This window comes from Larimichthys crocea, chromosome XVIII (genome assembly GCF_000972845.2).
Source record: "Larimichthys crocea isolate SSNF chromosome XVIII, L_crocea_2.0, whole genome shotgun sequence".
Classification (NCBI taxonomy): Eukaryota; Metazoa; Chordata; class Actinopteri; family Sciaenidae; genus Larimichthys; species Larimichthys crocea.
In genome coordinates, this window is record NC_040028.1 from 3,816,941 (window position 1) to 3,836,750 (window position 19,810).

The window sequence follows — 19,810 nt, forward strand, 5'->3', positions numbered from 1 at the left end:
CTTCAACCAGGGGTCTGCAGAGGTACTGCAGGGGGTCCAGCAATTTTTGTCATAATAATTTGTGAGAATTGAAAAAATATAACAAAAATGATCATGAGTAAACTGCAAGCATTAATATGCAATAAAACGTTACTTTTGACAAAAACTATTACTATTTATGTATTATTCCATTACGCCTCAATGTTTTATCAATCATAAACACATATAGGCTGATAACCCAGCATATAAACAGGTTAATAAGGTGAAATAAAAGGTGAATAAAATAAATATAAAAGTTGTTATAAGCCAAGCTTAAAATATGACACATGTTGCTATTTTAATGTATGTTGAGATTGTTTGTTTGTTTGTTTGTTTGTTTTCTGAAACAAAGACTGGGACATTGTGCACGAATGGAAATAGACACCACAAATAATGTTCACGTTATCAGTAAAAGTTTCACTTGATGGTAGATGATTCTGATGAAATCAACGCATGCTTAAATTAATATCATAACATTTTTATGGCCAAACTAAGATTTTTGATGTATTTATTTCACGTCCCCAAAAAACTTTATTTTGAAAACACAACACACCGGAAGATAAAAGTGTCCGCTGCTCGCTTTAAGCTTGAAGCAGCTGACTGACTTTTTCCATTCCTCCGTCTGATACGGGAACCAGCGTCAGTGACTTAATGACAGCAGCCACAGGAGCCTCTGCTGGGTGTTCACAGGAAAGTAAAGCTCAGTTTGTTTATTTATTTTTCTCATCTGATGTTCTCTTAACGCATTTATTTGTAAACAGCTGTCTATAACAGCGTCAGTGCACTTTGGTGCGATCGTCACGTTGTTCTGCACTTTTGTTTTTCACTGGCTTCATTTTGAAGGATTTGCTTCCGCGTTTGAGCTGAAGCGATCCGTTAAACCACCATTAAAAACAAAACTCAAGAGAGGGAGAGAGATTGTTACAATTATCTTTTTTCTTTTTTTTTTTTCTTTTTGAATGACAATGTAACCAAATCTGCGCCAATCAGGCGTGAACAAATCTAAAAACCAGTTCCTCCTTGTAACTCCGTCCTTCCTCCTCCTAGCTCCTATCTGGAGTCAGATAACAGAGAATAGATTGTACACGTTAAACTTGAAGTGGATACAAATCTCGATCTCATGTTGATTTTAAACATGACTCATTATGAGTAATGCAAAGTCTGTTCACATTTAATCACTCTTGCTCTTGTCTTTAACAAAATCATTCAGAAAGAAATATTTTGTGTCACATCTACAGATACAGAACAGCAGTAGTTTTGTCCTAAAAGGTTCAAATTCTTTATGTCACCAAAAAAGCCCAATCTTCCAGCCATATAGTGTCTGACAATCCTAGCAGGCCATAAATATTATATTGTAAAAATGAAACTTCCGCATGAAATCTAAACGCGGGCTGTAATTGGCTCCCGGGCTGTACTTTGGACATCCAAAGTTATTTACTGTACAGTATCATACTAACTGTGGGTGCGCCCTTTCTTTCCAGGCATGGCTGTGTTTGAGGACTGCTCTGTGCTCCTGGAGCTGAAAACTTTGCCCTACAAGCAGAAGAAGAAGCTGAAGTCAGCAGTAACAGAGAATGGAGGCAACATTTGCTTTGTGGTCAATAAACAGGTCAGACAATGTGATCATTCTCCACTGTAGGCGGTGAACAGGTAGACTATCACCCTGTTTGCAGATATAATGGTTTATATAAAGTTTATGCATGATTATACTCTATGAAGCAGCAGTGCATGCTGCTACCTTTCTAGATTTTGCCAAGAACCAATACAGGTTTTAGAAGGGAAATATTTAGAGTACAGATGTAGTGGCTGGAATTTAGACTGTGTTTTCTGTTACCTCAAGCTTTTTGTTCAGTCATGCTTTCATTTTATCTGCGTTAGATATTAGATCAAATAAGAGATTTTACAGTAACAAAAATCACAACTTGCTTTCATTTCCCACAGTGCTCTCTGATAGTGACCAGCGATGTGTCCAACCTGAGTGCCAACAGGTTACGTAGCATCCAGAAATACCAGACACCCGTGGTCGGGGTGGATTATGTGTACAGCTGCGTGGAGCGAGGAGTTCTTCTGTCTGTGGATGAATACAAGCTGGATGCTTCTTCTCTCTCCACCTTTGCACCCCATCTTCCTCGTCCACCCTCACATCAAGGTATTATCCCTATAGGAAGTCATTATAACATGACTCGTCATGTTTTAATGATGGAAATAGGAGCTGTGGCTGGTTCAGTTTTTTTTTTTTTTTTATCTACAGCCACCTTGCTAAACAGTTCGGTAAGAATATCTATCACTATGTAATGCTCTTACATTGGCCAGTAGAAAACAAGTGCTATTTGAGTGCAAAGATTGATGTGTGACTGAAAATCTTGAACATTCACTGCAGGCGTGGATACTCTATACGTTGGACAAATACCGAATGCAAATTGAGTATTTCCCATCCATAATGTGTGCGTATATATAGTTTGTTGCATGTATTTGAAAACTGTTTTATGTGGAAATGTTTTGTTTCTGAGAGTCAGTTCAGGATATAAATTGAAAGTGAAATAACTCTTCTAGACATGGTAGAGGAAACCCTGTCACAGTTATCACGGTTGATAGTGGTACATGGGATTCTAATACGGACCATTACAAATGAAGAGCGTCTGCACCGATTAAAAATAAATCGGTTAAGGTAGCTGGGAAAAAAAGTCTTGAATGTGAATGTGATGTAACCTGCATCTATTGAATTGACAAATCATGCTCATAGGTTTTCTATAATAAAGAATCTTTTGTTTCTTTTGCTAGTTCGCATAAGTACCAATGGCTTCTCTGGTTGGGACAGGCAAAGACAACAGACAGTGGATATATAAAAAAAATGCTGTGCAGAAACATCGCAACAGTAAACCACCAGCAGTCTAGTTACTTTCTGGGTGGATGGTAGTCCTATCTAAATACTCTATGAAGGGTTCCCAGGTTTTCTTGAAGACTTTACTGGAACCCATGAGTGAACAGCTAATCTTTTCCAGTTTAATATGAATTAAGACCTCCTTGAGCCAGCTATTGTGTGACAGGGGGAGATGTTTCCATTTAAACAAAATGAGGCATCTGGCTAATAGAGACAGGCCAGTATGCAACGCTTTGTTGAAGGGAAATTAGGTATTGTAAGTGGGGAGACACCAAACAGAGCTGCAAAAGGTTTAGGGCTGAGTTCCATGTCAAACACTCCAGGACCAGAACATATGGGTGTGGTTAGTCGGTGATTGTTTACACCTATTGCAGCTGTCACTGGCATTTGGGTAAATTTTCACCAGCCGAGCATTCTTATAGTGCACTCTGTAGAGAGCTTACATTGTAATAAGCTCTAGCACACATGGAGGATGAGTGAACTAGCTGGAGAATTTGGACCCACTGGTCGTCTAGTATCGGCACTCCTATTTCCTGCTCTCAGGTTTGTTTCAAGTGAGCCAGCGGGTCAGGGTTAAGGGAGTCGATGGAGTTGTAAATTATTGAGGTAGAACGCCTCTGAGCAGGGTCAAGAGTGAGCAATGAGTCAATACAGAGAAAAAAAAAGGGGGAAGATGGTTACTTTGAAATAAAATTTAGCCTTGTTGATCCGTGTTGGACAATTTATATATTTTATCTACAACATTAAAATGAAGGGTCATAATGTTGAAGGCCACAGCAACATTAACCCTGATATTTGTAAATGCATATTCATGGGCTCTACCAAAAACAGACAAGCTAAATGTTGATCAGGACTACACAGACTTCCAGCACAATGACTCACAATCCCTTCATTCATTGCTTTTATATGCACTTAGCACAAACACAAGCCGTGAGTTTCTTGTCTTGTAGTCACTGGTTCAATAGTTTTGTCCTCCCACTTTTGTTTCCACATTGATATATGGATAGTCTGATTTTAAAAAGACATGTTGGACTCAGTCAGCAGGTTTAACTACATACTCTTTAGGTTCGATAAAGGGTGTGTTTGCTCACCAGGCCTGTGCATTACTGTACTTTGTCACACATTCAGATTTTGTTTTCTCAGAGCTAATTCAAACCTGCAAATGTGTTTGTAGAAGTCCACATGACAACTCGCTTCCACGGCCTGTGTGTCTGCATGTATTGCAAAACATGTGTTTGGGTGTGTCATTCACATGTATGTCTTCTGTCTTGTGAAATGTAGTTTCCAAAGTAACAACACTGAACAAAGCAGCTGATGGGCTGTCCAAACGCCCAGCCAAGCCTGTGGACTCTGTGCACACTGTCAGCATGACTCACAGAGCACAGTCTCCAGAGCAGAGCACAAACATCCTGGGGAAGTTCAGGTATGAACAACCATTATCATCTCTGTAGCCTGGACATGCACAGGAGTGTTATATTAAGATTGCAACATTAGTGATGGTAGAATAACTACTGCTCACATATCTCTGCCACATGGCGGTTGAAACAATTGGAGGAAATGCACCAAAGGAGTTTGAAAACTGTATTCCCAAAAACAAATATATGAAATGTCATTGATATTTGCTTTTCACTTGTCAATTACACAGAATTTATACGGAAACAGATTCTGACCTTCCAGCATATCCAGATCGTTTTCAAGTGGCTAAGTATTCCATTTTTGAAAAGGTAAAGCTGCGTTATATATTTTTGAGCTTGCTAATGCTGCTTTCATTTCTATTATTAATCATAAACATTTCTGTCAAGATAAAGAGCCAAACGTGGTGTGTGCTGGAGCTGCAGAGTTCCAAAGGGGAGAAAGGATGGCAGTACCGCGTGGTCAGGTACTGGAAGGACAATATCGGAGCCAAGGTTTATAAATCGCTGCTTTTACTGCATGTCAACTCACAGGTGACCTTATTTGCTCGTTAGCATTATGACAATATTTCATTTTGTATTTCATGTTTCATATCATATATCAGATATTTCATCTTACTACTTACTACTTCTTACTACTACTTTTAGACCCTCATAAAGCACTAAACTGTCCAACGAAACCAGACCTCCCTGTTTCTGAGTCATCACTTTTTAGCCCAACTCATCAAACTGAAGTCGGGCTCAAGTCAGACTTGAGTTGAAGAATAACGTTGGGAAAACATAAAAAACAGATGTGTGTTTGTGCTAACAGAAGGGAGCGGTGAAGGATACGCTGGTGTTTCTGTCCACCTCGGAAGAAGCTCTGGAGGTTTACAAGGCCCTGAGAGAGACCCTGCAGGCTACAGGTCTGCAGATGAGGAGCAACATCCCTCCCCAGGCCCAGGACCTGGGTTCCGCTGCACTACAGCAGGTACCACACACTCACTGCACTTAAACAGGTCACACATTTAGCTGACAGTCTTATCCAAGGTAGAGTGCAGCCTTCGGCACAAGTTCTCCTCCTCGAAGGATATTGGCCTCTCTAGAAGATAGTTCTGATTACAGTGGTCCCTCGTTTATCGCAGGGGATACGTTCTAAAAATAACCTGCAATAAACGAAATCCGTGAAGTAAGTTTTACAATTATTATACATGTTTTAAGGCCGTAAAACCCCTAACCACACACTTTTATACACCTTTTTACACGCATTTTGGACAGTACTCCCTTAAACAGGACGCAGAACACATGTGCGGTTCTCCCTTAGCCAATTTAGGACGCAGAACACAATGCGCGTTCATACTGTACAGCACGCTGTAAAAAAAGCATGCAAAATTACACTAAAAAAATCCGCAAAACTGAACCGCTTTATAGCGAGGGACGACTGTACATCAATAGCATCGTAATTAGCAGGATTTTGAGCTTTGACTTTGTGTTATTATGATATCTGAACCGCATTTGTGTAGCTCAATGTAATCTAAGTTGATATATACATGTGCCTTGTTTGATAGCTGCTGCTGGAGGAGAAGCTGAACACAGGGAGTTTATCACAGGAAGTGGGCGTATTTGTGGAGCTGCTCTGGACTGAGGCCCTAGGCTGCCTTAGTGACATCCTCAGCGTTCCAGTCAACAAGCTCAGCCTTAATGACGTAAGATCTTCTCTGTGAAATCTCTTTGTTTCACCTTCCAGGATAGACTACCTAACCTGTGAATCTCATTCGAATTACACCCACTTACACATGCCTTTTGTGTGTGTTTGTGTGTAGGTGAGCAGGGTGGAGGGGTTGTTGCTTCAAGCTCAGAGGAAGCTGAGGGAGGAAAAACATACTGATGTGATGTCTCTCCTGAATGAGGTTTATACCCTGCTGCCACTCAGAGCGCTCCCTTTCCTTCCCAATTCCAAGTTCATCTCTCAGAAACTGGACCTCTGTCAGGTAACGCAGAGCATAGACACTGACAAACAAGTCCAAGTCACCGCTGTCCCCTGTGCATATCCAGGCTAACATGAACGCAATCATTTCTTGTTGTCAAGTTAATCAGAGATGTTCTAAACGTGAGTGAGATGACTTTAAGAAGCCCCGTGCCTTCCTGTGTGGGGAAGTACCGCGCTCTGAGGTGCAGCATTGAGACTGTTCCCCCCAGCAGCTCCGAGTTTCAGGCTGTGAGCGCTCTGCTGCAGGACAGGTAGTCTACCACCTCGTCAATGCTTCTTTACATGTTTTATTTTGTCAGTGGCGTTTTATATTCAAAGTATCTTTGAAAATGATATGGCTGAACAACTGTGAAGAAGTAGTTGTTTCTGTTCTTTGCAGCAAGGTGCTGATCAAACAAGTTCTGCGTGTCAGCAGAGGTGTGGAGCTTCAGACCTTTAAGAGTGAGCTTGGGAACGTTAAGTCCCTCCTCCATTCCTCCAGCCCAGGCAACTTTGTCGGAGTCCTGTCTCGGTGAGTTCACTTGCAAGAGCCAGACTGTCTGCAGTAAGAGAATGCACCACTGGAGGAATTAATATTAGCAGAACGTTCACAAACGTTTTAGAGTGGAATGCAAATTTCAAAAGGAGAACATATTGACCGAAGCCAGTATTTCAGTTTAGCATGTTTCCTTAATAGCCATTTTAAGATTTAATTCAGTAAATATCTTAACATATAAACAATTTAAATCAATAAATGATTTTCTATAATCATTCCATGTCTTATTTCTCTTCAGGTTTATATTACATGCATGACATAGTGTTGTTACTATAATGTGAGGTAATGTAGAGCCCGTTAATGGAGTTTAGTGTAGATTTACATGTTCAACTAAACAGTTTTTTTTTTTTACCCTCTTTAGTGGTCTACTACTGCCCCGTGTTGGAGTGGAGCATCATGGGATAGAGCGAACAGATGCTGGTAATCTGGGCAGTGGAATCTATTTCAGTGATGCTATTAGGTTAGTAGAAAATCTAAAATTGAGCTCTATACTATAGAAGTTTTCAATATATTTTGACATAGAACACTATGTTCCAAAAATGTCTACTAAGATTAGACAAAACTAAATATGAGTTAATATGTACTGCCTTTTAAACATAATGCTCTAGCGAGTCTGCAGTCATTTTTTTTTATCATTTTATGTTTTATCCTCCATGCTTTCCATCCACAGCACCAGTTTGAAATACTCCAGGCCCAGTATGACAGACGGCTCTCGACTGCTGTTGGTATGTGATGTAGCGTTGGGACGGTGCAGTGACGTCCACAAGAGAGACCTCACCCTGACCCAGGCTCCTGAGGGACATCACAGCGTGCATGGAATCCGCTGCACCCCTAACACTCACTCTGAGTTTGCGGTAGGAGTGTGTGTGTGTGTAAATGTAGATAGAATGAGAGATGCACACGTCCCCTAATTTGATCTTTAATTTCTAATACTTGACACAGATCAGATGTGTCCTCTAAACATGTATAATTGTATGCTCCAGGATGATGAGTATGTGGTGTACAGCCCTGATCAGGTGAAACTAAAGTATGTGGTTCAGTTCAACATCGAGGGAGACCAACCAAGGGAGTTCAGTCCTGTCATCATTACGTCACCTGAGCCGTGTCCGCCCTCTTCTGACCAAGGTGAGCACTGGACTCCTACAAAATATTTTGAATTGTAGTTAGCAGTTTAAAGCCTAGCTATTTAAAACTAAGTCATTTAAAACAAAGAAACCCTGAAATTCACAAACATGACATGCTTCTGCACTGATTTTGCCTTTGCATTTAAAAGGTATTGCAATTTCTTTTCCATATTTCCAAACACATTTTGGAGTCATCTAACATCATCTAACAAGTGATGCCAAGAGTGTTGTTATTGTGTGTGTGTGTGTGTGTGTGTGTGTGTGTGTGTGTGTGTGTATAGTGCTCAGTTCAGAGGACAACGGGGTTGAAAGTATTAAAAACCCACTGGAAGATGTGACTGCTGGACTGTTGGACAGCTCAGGTCAGCAGCTCCCTCTGGAGGCTGTTCATGTGAAGTGCAAACTGATGGATCTGCTCTCGCAGGTAAAGAAAAACAAAATTCACTTCCTCTTTCCTGTTTTTTTTGGGGGGGGGGGTGGGTTATGATTACAGCTCAGTGATCTGATTTTATTTTGATTGCAGCCTCCTAAAATTCCTCAGACAAACTGAGTTTACCGGTTGATATATAAAATACAGAACTGACAGTATATGTCTCTCGTCTGTCCTCTTTTAGGTCATTATTTTCCAAAAATACACCAATCTCAGCTCTGTCCCCATTGAAGCAAAGTATGTCTTCCCATTGGATGATTCTGCAGCGGTGTGTGGATTTGAAGCTTTCATCAATGGGAAACATGTGGTGGGACAGGTAACCTAATTTTTCTTGTTACATATTTTATTAGTTTTTATTGTTTTGTCTTTTTCAGTTGCTGTTCATAAAGTTTCATTATTAACTAATGTTTCTTTAGATTGTAAATGACACATAATGATTCCATAATATAAGCACTGGATTCTTTCTCCTCTTATCTGTGTTGTTTGTACACACTGCGAGCAAATGTTTACAGTCTGCTATTTACTTATCGACTGCGTGATTGGATCCATTTTCATGTAGTCATTATGTTATGCCAGGGAGCAAACCTCACCCAAGACAAAGGATAAACGGTAAAACCATGTTATGGATCGTTTGCAAAACTAATGTAACCTTTTTATTCTTTTTTTTTTTTTCGTTGGATGTCAGGTGAAGGAGAAAGAGACGGCTCGCAAGGAGTACAAACAGGCTATTGAGAAAGGTCATGGAGCCTACCTCATGGACCAGGACGCCCCCGTATGTCCACCCTCTGCATTCAACCAAATACATATCATCACTCTGTCATAAACTCTAAGTGTAACAATCACTAGAATATTTTATAAACGCTTTTCACAGCATCTCATTAACGTCATCAAATTATTAAATTGATACATGAGGAATCTATAGTTGTTGAGATGTGGTTAGTATTTTTCTGCTTGTATGCTAGTTGTCACCACAGTTGCTGAATTCAACCAAAGGTGACCCCACAATTAAAGTTGAGCTCATTTAAGCCGCAGATCTTTAGCTGACAATCCAAACTATAGAAGAGCTCCAACTGTGAGATATGTAACATTGCCTATGGGGAAACAAATTGGAATTTTACTTACTGCAAATAGCTCCTCTTACTGGGTTTGCACACTGTTCGTGATGTCTTTTTTGTTGTCACTGTAGGATGTGTTCACTATCAGTGTGGGCAATCTGCCTCCCGGTGCAACTGTCCTTATTAAAGTGACGTTTGTGTCTGAGCTGATCATCAGGGATGGCGGTATTCTCTTCTCCCTGCCTGGGAGTGTGGCTCCCTGGCAGGAGAGTGCAGCACTCAACCAGACCACACAGGTAAGTAGAGCCAGGACTTTTATTCTACAAGTTGTCAATAGTGTGAAAAATGACAAAATGTCCCCAAAGTAGCAAAAATAATCAGATTGTCAGATCTACTGTTCATCATAGGGGAAATTATTAACTGAGGCCAAGTGTTGCTGGTATTATTTATGTATATATTTATTTACTTACCTGCATCAGACCTGTGTCCTTCTGTTTTGGCTATTATTTGGCGATTTAGATTGTTCCCCGCCTGCTTGAATTTTCAGTGATTGGATCTCAGTATATGAGGGCCACGGCATTAAAAGTAAAAAGACTGTTAATGTTCTCGTCTGTGGTTTTGTGTGTTGTTTTTTTTTTGCATTTCTCATCAGGTCACTGTGGAGAAGGTGTGTGTAACCGATGAGGCAGCAAGTACAAGGTGAGCTATATCGTGTGTTTTAACTGTTTCCTGAAATCTTTAGTGGTGAATCTTCAGTGTGGCGGTGTAGTGTGGTGAAGCAGTGGCTTGACCAATTGATCCACAAAGTATGATCCTATGAATAAAAGAACACAGCTACAAGAATATCATACAAAGAATACCATCCAGAGTATACCAAGTTACAAGTATTTCAAATGAAAGGCCAGAGATCCTCACACATACAAGGTGGTTCAGAGTCTGACAAAGAGTGAGAGAAAGTAACTGTAGTAGTAGTAGGACTACAATACCCAGAATGCAATGTGTGTCATGGCTCTACCTGGTTCATAGTAAACAGTTACGTTCTGATGCAACACGTCGGTGTTATTATTATACAGTAACATACACTTAGACAGTTCTTGCTCTGCCCCTGGCGTGACCATGGAGCTTCCTACTTGATTATGAGTTCAACTGAAGTTCAGCTGTTATCCTGACAAGGGAGTCCTCCCATACTGAGGAATAAGCCCTTATCCTGGCTTTGCAGAGGAATTACCCATAGAAGCTCACATGGATAGTCAGGCATACTTTTACTACCCAAACTCTGGGCTGGCCCTTGTAACTAATCACACCTGCAAGACTGCACATTTCTCAAAGAAAACACACAGTATAGTATAGTATAGTATAGTATAGTATAGTATAGTATAGTATAGTATAGTATAGTATAGTATAGAAGAATACGAGTGTAACAAAGTGTAACAAGATATAAATTGAAAAATAAAAATAGATAAAAATGAATACATTTGCCAACACACTAATCAATGACAATTAATCGAGTAAAAAGATTAGATTGGACATTTTTATCATTCACACTTCTCTGTGAATATGTGAATATGAATATGTGCAGAGGCTGTGGTCAAAGTCTTGTTTCTTTGCCTTAGAGAGTTTACCCTGGACATGTCAGTTGACATGCCATGTGAGATTACCAGCCTGAAGTGCATCACTCACGAAGTCAAGATTAAGGTAATTTGGGCGTTTTCACATTTTATGATTGATAGATTTTGAATATGCAGATATGTGATTGTCAGCTGTGTCCTATTATATCCTGTCATGGTGTGTTAAAGGAAGCCGACAAATGCATTTTCCTTTGGACTTGACATGTTTGCAAATCAAACAGAAATGTAGATGGGGCACCCCATTACCTTACCTGGTAAAGTGTGCCCATATACTACTACTGCTACAGCTGAGCCCTTTGCTGTCCAAATAAAAACAGTGGGTTTTAACTGTCTACATTTTAAGTGCTGAAATGATGACTGGATAAATTGAGTCTAGGAGCAGAGAATTTGTTGTAATTTACAATACATATATTTAATCCCTTTTATCCCATAGAGAACAGACTGTAAGGCAGTGGTAAGCGTGCTGCCAGGAAAGGTCATGGGTCCAGAGGGTTTCCAGCTCCACATCACTCTAGCTAAGATCCACCTGCCCAGAATGTGGGTGGAGAAACACCCTGACAAGGACAGCCAGGTATTTTTTTTCTGTGTATCTGTCCATCTCTCTGCCTGTCTCCCCCAATTTCTCTCACTCTGTCCTGCTTTTGTCTAACCATCTCTCACTCCCTCCTCTAGGCCTGCATGTTGGTTTTCTATCCAGACTTTGACGTCAACTCCAGTTCAGCGTCCGATGAAGTTGTCCTGTTGCTGGACACGTCTGAGTCCATGAAGGGAGAATCTCTCCACACAGCCCGGAGAATTGCCCTGCAGGTCCTGAAAACCCTCGACCACAACCTCAGAGTCAACGTCATTTTCTTTGGCACAGGTCAGTTTTAAAGACTTTTAAGTTGGCAGTGAGGAGAAAAAGTAAAACTGTCTCATTATTAACAAGGAAGCTAAAAGGAGATGACAGATAGAAATGGATTATTTGAATATGGAATAAAATGGCATAACACAATCCATGAATAAAGGAATTAATCCAGCACTTGTATACTGTATACTCTTGTGATATTAAGATTATTCCCACCAGTATAAGAACACTTTATCTGGAGACCATGTGATGTAAACTCTTTACATGGAAGTTTCCTCTGAGTGAACACTGTCACACACTGTCTTATCAAATATATTTTGCCCAAGTAGACTACAGTAGTCATTTTCCCGACTTTTACTGTTTTGCCTGTCAGATCACACAGAAGCTCTCCTCACAACACAGCCACTTGTTAATGCTCGTCAGGCAGCCGAGAACTTCATCAAGGTGAGTTGTGACTGGCAGTTTCTTTCATCGTGTAGTTCAACCTGGATGCCATTGTCAAAAGGTATAGGAAGTGTTGCTACAGAGCTTTGACATGAAGCAAGCAAAGTTTTGGATGCAGATGCTTTGTTTTCTGTGGTTATTTCCACTTATTAATATGGTTAACATCACATTAACATATGGTTCAAATGTATAGCAAGCTGTATAACATCTGAAACTATTAAATGTCCAAACCTGGTAAATAGACTGTAATGTGTGAAATGACTCCTGTCTCAGCTTGCAGCCCTTAAAGGAAGTGTTTTAGTTGATTAGTGTTTTTCTAAAACCAGATACAAATGAACAGCATGTACTTCCTATGAAATCAGCTGTATTTAGTGGATCAGAACAGTTTTTTGCCAGCTTGGTTGCTAAATGGTATGACTTGAGCCCAGCATATATATGCAATATATATGTTCTGAAAGCTTTTCACCCCCCCTCTCTTATCAGTGCAACTCTCCAGTAGGGGGCAGCACAGAGCTGTGGGGGCCCCTGCGAGCTCTGAGCCTGCTGCCTCCGTCCTGCGGCATCAGAAACCTGCTGCTGCTGTCAGATGGCCACATCCAGAATGCAGAACTCACCTTGCAGTTGCTCAGAGACAATTCTCAGCATAGCCGCCTTTTCACCTGCGGCCTCAGGTCTGAGTTGGTGCGGGGGGTTGTGAGGATATTGACTTTGATTTTGTCTTGATTAGTATTTTCATGCAGTAGTTTCCATGCACTGGAGGTTAGCTTCTTTTTGATTACAGCCTTTTAAATGCGTGTTTATGATTCCTCGTCATTTTAGCCCAACAGCCAATCGGCACATGCTGAGAGCCCTGGCACAGGCAGGGGGTGGAGCCTTTGAATTCTTCGATACAAAAACCAAACACACCTGGGCAGAGAAGGTAAAAAAACTCTTTCACATAGGTTGAAATAACCTCTGTTAATTGATCTGTTCACCCCTTGTTTTGTCTGTTTTGGCCTCAGGTGGCACGTCAGGTGAAGCGTATGGCGTCTCCTGGCTGCAGTTCAGTGTCAGTAAAGTGGCAGCAGTTCAACCCGACAGCCCCCCCTCCTGTACAGGCCCCTAAGCAGCTCCATGCTCTGTTCAGTGACTGTCACACACTGGTTTACGGCTTTGTGCCACATTGCACTCAGGTAAGCATTTAATCTACATGACTGATTTGTAGCAGGACTGTCCACATGCCCATCACAGTTGGCGACATCTTCAAATCGCTTGTTTTTTTTGTAATGTAACGATATTTATTGTAGGAGCCATATTGTTATATCAGTATTCTGGGTTTGATTTATTTGGTCTGGTTGCCACGGTGATGTGTGTGGTTTGGGTCACATGGGTGCCAGCAGATGATAGATATAAGTTATGTTAGGGGCTGAATGACCTGCACTAGGGGAGGAGAGAGGCAGGTTTAGGTAGCTGTAATTTTTTGTTGACCGCTTCTTGTTTAGTTTGATTGCGTTGTGATACATGCCAACAGTGTACATTAAATCTCATTATCTCATCTCATTAAATACGTTAAAACTTACCTGGACTCATCGTGCTTCTCTGAGCATCAGTGCGTCATACAAAACATACAGGACCTAACCTCAGCCTCTCAAGCGACTTTTGGAGGGATTTTGGAAAGCCGCAATATTTATTCATAATTTTAAATTATATAAAAGACAGTAAAGCAGCAAATCATTACATATGTGCGATAAGCCAATAAATATTGAGCATTTTTCCCCTGTTATTTCATACAGGCCACCCTTCTTGGAAACCTGAGTGGTCAGGAGCTCAAAACCATGGTGTCAACCAGTGAGCTACAGAAGACCAGGGGCACGGTAAGAACATACAGCGGTCTCAACAGTGCCTGCCGTACATTATGTGATACTATATGTATAATATTAGTTGTTGAATCTGTTTGTTTCACACACACACACACACACACACACATAGTGATCATCGCCTCATCATTCTTAATATTGACAATCACTAACAATGCATCAGTATTTGTAGGGCAAACTAGTTATGGTGTGTGTGTGTGTGTGTGTGCGTGTGTGTTCAGTTTCTTCATAAGCTTACAGCAAGAGCCCTCATCAGGGATTATGAAGACGGAACCCTGGACACCAACGAAGCTGAACATGAGGTTTGTTTACGACCAAAAGCAAGCCACCTTGTTTTTAGATGCCCAGTCTGAGTTCCACGTGTATAACGTCAATTTCTGCTTTTCCAGGGGAAGAAAGCAGAGTTAAAGCACTTCATCATCGAGTTAAGCAAAGAGTTCTCCATCCTGTCTCAGTTGACCAGCTTTGTGGCAATCGAGGAAAGGGTCTGTGCAATTTTCAGCCTGTTTCACATTCATATTATCTGAGCAACCATAGATTTGATGGTTTTGGGATATCATATATTGGAAATGCTTAACCAAACTTATCTACCTTATTTTAGGATTCAGAACAAACAGAGGGCTTCACAGACATCCCCAAGTTGATTGCAGAGGAAGATGTGGACTTCCTCCCCTATGTCAGCTGGATTTCTACACGCAACCATGGTGTTGAGGATACGGAAGACTGTGTGTCAACTATCGAGGAAGATTTGGAAGAATGTGTGTTAACTATCGATGAAGTTTTGGAAGGCTGTGGGTCAACTATCGATGAACAATGTTGCCTAATGGTAAACACTGTGTGTAGTGTAAAGTCACGTCAAGTAATCAAGGGACGGAAAGAGCAAATTAGCTTGTTGTGATTTAGGAATTGCCACTTATATGAGCTGCATATGTCCCTCTGTTGTAGGAAGGCGGGTATGACTCTTGTGACGAAGGAGCGAAGACTCATTGGGTAGAAGAGCAGCAGTTTTCAGAAGAGGATTATGATGTCATTTCCTCTTACGAGAGCATGCCTTTAGATTTCTCTACTCCTCCTCCTCCTCCATGCCACCCCATACTGGTACGAAACCAAGATTGTGCTGGGATAGTCCCATGTGGTCCTACTCCCCCTCCTCATCTCTCAGTACCTGCACGTATCATGGAGCCTGTTTGTGCAATGCCACTAGTCCTTCAGTCAGTGGAGGTAGACAAGAGTACAGAGAACTCAGTATTCCAAGCAAGGCAAGTAAAACCTCGATCCGCTTTATTTGGAAGGATTGTGGGCCGTCGGAAAGGAAGTAGAGGAAAATCACAGGGGGAAAGTGAAGCACCTCCAGATGCTATAACCAACACCAGAAGCTTGTCTTTTAGACAGCTCGATCAGATTTATTCAGGTCAACCACAGTCAGGTTTTGGTGGCCCAGCAGAACATGGAACATCAGAAACACCTTTTTCAGCTGATGCTGAATGGACTGTCCATTCAGAACCAGCGGGTGTTGTACGACAGTCTCTAGCAAGTTTTTCTGCCAATATGAGTGGATCAGTTGGGCTAGAACGATGCCACACGTCTTTAGAGGAAGATTCTGGTATTCCTTCTCCTCTTCCTCCTCCTTCACATCTCTCCTTATTTGCACAAACCCTATCCTTAACCCAGAGTGAACCTGAACCTCATGTAGTTAAATCTCGTTTAAAGAAAAAGAAGCTTTCACTAGCTAGACGGATTGGACAAACTGATATGTTCCTCAAGGAACATTCCCTAATTCATTCTCCTCCTCCTCCTCCTCCTCCTGCTCCTCGATGCCACCCCTCACTAGCACAAACCCAATCCTTAGACCCCCCAGTCCCTCCACCACCCCATCTTTCTGGTAGTGCAATACTCCCTGAACGGGCAAGTGTCGTGGTGTGTGCATATGAACCTGATGAACGTTCATTAAGGAGGAGGATTCCATTATTTAGAAGAAGCTCAAAGTCTTTCAGCATGGAGTACTCTCATCAGGTTTTGTCTTTGCCAGTTCAACAAACCTTCGGGTGAGTTACAAAACAACTATAAACTGTAGATATGTTTTAACCTTGGAAACTCTAATAATAATTCTTGTAAGACAATTGTTGCTGCCAAAATGCTCTGCTTATAGACTAAATAGCTTACAGACTAAAATTTGTTTGTTACCTGACTTTTAATGTTCAACATCGTCAATATTTACTTAGAATGTCCTGCTGTGCTCATATTGTTTCAGGTCAGCATATTGCCAATTACTGAAGCCCAGATGGACAGAGATCTTCCAGATGCAGCATTCGGTAAGATATGTAATAAAAATTCATTAAATCTGCTTAAATTTTGCCAATGAACAGATGAACGCATAAATTATGGCTTAATCTCATGTAGATATAGCAATCCCAGGGCCCTGACATTGACACATTATGACATTATGATTGGCTGTTGGCTGTGGATTATGTTAATGAGCCCTCTAGTGACCTCACAAAGGGGCTCTGAATCTGGACAGCATGTCCAGAGAGAAGCCACAAGAGAGAGTGTGGTTGTTGTTTTTAACACTGGGGGGGATTTGTATGCACATCAAATTCATAAATATTAGTGTAGAAGAGCTCAAAAGGTGATTTTTTTTTTTTCAGAATACGTACCCTTTAATATAAAAAATCCTTCCTCCTCACTAATAGCTAAGATAACAATAATCACTTCACAAAACTTTAGTGACACTTAGCTAGTTAGTTAACTAAGTTATCTGAAAATTGGGCTTGTCGTGTATATAGGGTATAGATGTGATGTACATAAATCACCAGACTGCATTCAGAAGACACTAAAATCACATCGCGTTTTTCTGGAGATGATGATAGATGTCAGTCCAGCTAATCATAATGTCATCTGTAAATGCAGAATCCTGAGCACATCTTGTCACTCGTGTGCACAAATTAAACAAAGGCTCAGATCCTAGAATGTTTCTGTCACTAGTTGTTAAACCCAGACAGTGTTGTGAGTGAACAGTTTTAGTTATGTGTACTGATGGTGTGTGTCTGAGAGCAAAGACACTTTGGGTTACAAAAGCATTTGTTTTGTGTCAGTTTGAGCAATATTTCTGTTACGTTCTGCCAGAGTGGATGCTTTCATCCAAAGCAACATACACTTCTGTTCCTTGCCTGTGTTAAAACAGCTGTCTTTGACTGTAACCATGCTTGTTCATGTCAGGAGTCCTTTGGTGAAGTCAGACAATGACGTTTTGGTGCCTTTTTTTGAATGTATAACTCTTTCTGTGTGTTACAGGAGGGCTACTGGGAGTTAACTACAGAACTAGGAGAATTCATAAATGTCAACGTAGATCTCTTTGCCAACGTGTTCTTGCAAAGCAAAGGCATCCTTTCTTTAGGTGAGAACTCTCAGACCCTGTTTCAGTCCTTTCAGCTTCATCATTTCATATCGTTTTGAACCAATTCTCGCTCACTCACTCTCTCTCTCCATTGACAAAAATAAAACTGTTCAGTAGAACAGCTGTTTCAAAGCATGTTGCTGTAAATCACTTATGGTAATGTGAAATCTTATGCATTGTGTTATTTCTATAGCAAGAGTCAAGTAACATAACCTGTAATATGTTTTACTAATTACAAATTGGGAATATGACTTGGCTGCAGCTTGAAAACAAAAAAAAACTTTTTGCTTTAATGTATGCGTATATGTGTTGTTTAGGGGTTAAGGCCCATGCAGACATCCTGAGGATGGTGGCGACTCTTCTGGTACTACAGCTGATGAGACTGGAGAAGCTGGAGGAAGGCAAACTGCTCCGCACCCTCTTCTGCCTGGAAGACTCTTCTCAGCCCAGGTCTGTCCAAAAAAACATCAAGATATTGTATTAACTTTTTTGGTATTTGTGAAAACATACCAGCTGAATCAAACTTTAAGGCAAAGGCTGCAACTGAAATATATGTAAGAGGATATGCAGAGATGTAGAGACAAAAGCAAGTGTGATGCTCATGAAAACACATCTTTCCCTGCCTTACTCACATGAGGTCAAATTAGTATCACATCTGCGTTACAACCTAGAGTCGATATAAAATGTTTAAAATCACCAGAAATCACCAGGCTTTTTTTTTTTTTCAGGCCTGACTGGTGGAGCAACGTGAAGAGAGCAGTGGACTGGGTCTGCTGGGCTGACCGGCAGTACCCGTGTGTCTACAGCCGGCTGGAGTTTGGTTTGAGCTGGGAATCCTCCACCCGTCAGCTGCTGGGCTACGAAGGCCTCCCTCGCTTCTCACCTCTCTGTGGTCTGAATCTGCAGAGGGGCATTTCCCCTTTACCAATCCACTGAGAGGGCACGCCGAGAAGATAGTGTGAGAGATATGCACCAATGACCTGTACAACCTTTAATTTCTTGCACATGCACATGCAGTATTTCTGTGCTTTGCAATATTATAGGACAACATACAATGACAACATAATAATGCAATTCAGGAAATAAATATAGAATAGAAACAGAGTTTATAGGCAATCGTTTAGAGCACATATATCTACCTTTATTTGTATTAATCTGAAGCAACAAGCTTACACTAGTTTTCTGTGTATTGATGTGACTGATGTATTACATAGTTTTATATTTAGTGTTGGGCCTTGATGTGCTTTTGGACAATGTGCTGTTAAGATAAGATAGGACGGCTGCTTTCACTTCCTTATTTTTAGTTTTTGAAATGGTGTTAACTTTGTATGTTCATAATCAGCAGCTGACAGATCATCATTCATTTCTTTGCTTTGTTGATCAATGGTCTTCTTCAGAAATATGTTTATCAGGAAATTACTGTATGAAAACACAACAGATTTGGTCTAGTAGGTAACTGGTTTTATATTATTTGTTCTTGGTGGTAGTTGATATTGTTTTTCTCTGTGTGTATGTAATCACGAACAGAATTAAAATGTGCCTTAAATGTTAAATGTTCCTCTCTCCTTTTGTTTATCATCATATTAAAATAAATTCATTGAAAACCTATGTTGTCTTTTGCTTCTCTTTTAACACAGCTGAGACTATTTTTAGATTCTTTTTTTAAAATGTTTTTTAGTTAGCTGTTTAGTTTCAGTAGTGTAGTGGCAAAATAGTCCAAGGATTAACGTTTTTTATATATTTTAGATTCGCCAAGTGATTATGACATTCCTGCCTGTTTGTTCAAACAATGAGAACTTTCCAGGAGTTTGTTATTTGAGCTGTTCATTTCCAGCTAAATGATGTGGAGTGACTGTGAGAGGACGCTGTAAAATTGAGATACAGTATTAATGTTTTTATTGGGAAACAAGTATGAGCCAGAATGTGGCCACAGCGTGTCAAATCATACAATGAGGAGAGGAGTCTTTTATACCTGCAGGCCTAAGATGACACGTCATTTGCATTCTGTTATTGTTCTGAGTTTATAATAAACTTATATTATCTGCAGTGCATGTGACATGTTAAATAGTGTAGTATACCTTTTTTTCCTTTTTTTTTTTTTTTTTACACATACACATTTCTCTACTCCCACAGATGTAAATACAAACACACACACACACACACACATATCTTAGGGTGACATGGATATATATCACACTCTTGTTTTTGTTTACACAT

The 19,810-nt window shown here is 40.6% G+C and overlaps 1 protein-coding gene across 2 annotated transcripts; it reads left to right on the top strand.

Moving 5' to 3' along the window:
* Positions 1-618: 618 nt before the first annotated feature.
* parp4 (poly (ADP-ribose) polymerase family, member 4) lies at positions 619-19,201 on the top strand. 2 transcript variants are annotated; one of them, XM_027290881.1, is made up of 35 exons: positions 619-708; positions 1,500-1,627; positions 1,960-2,167; positions 4,181-4,322; positions 4,545-4,623; positions 4,702-4,845; positions 5,123-5,281; positions 5,859-5,996; positions 6,114-6,281; positions 6,380-6,531; positions 6,660-6,791; positions 7,177-7,275; positions 7,486-7,669; positions 7,799-7,940; positions 8,221-8,363; positions 8,554-8,685; positions 9,055-9,141; positions 9,556-9,720; positions 10,077-10,123; positions 11,038-11,119; positions 11,486-11,623; positions 11,725-11,914; positions 12,273-12,343; positions 12,827-13,014; positions 13,163-13,262; positions 13,345-13,515; positions 14,116-14,196; positions 14,421-14,501; positions 14,589-14,684; positions 14,801-15,025; positions 15,145-16,244; positions 16,451-16,511; positions 17,491-17,593; positions 17,911-18,043; positions 18,322-19,201. In XM_027290881.1, the coding sequence occupies exons 2-35, from the start codon at positions 1,502-1,504 to the stop codon at positions 18,527-18,529; spliced, it is 5,475 nt and encodes a 1,824-aa protein (XP_027146682.1). In that variant the 5' UTR covers positions 619-708; positions 1,500-1,501; the 3' UTR covers positions 18,530-19,201. The 2 variants fall into 2 exon arrangements, with proteins under 2 accessions (XP_027146682.1, XP_019132617.2); XM_019277072.2 differs by having other exon boundaries at positions 4,702-4,806.
* The last annotated feature ends 609 nt before the right edge of the window (positions 19,202-19,810 follow it).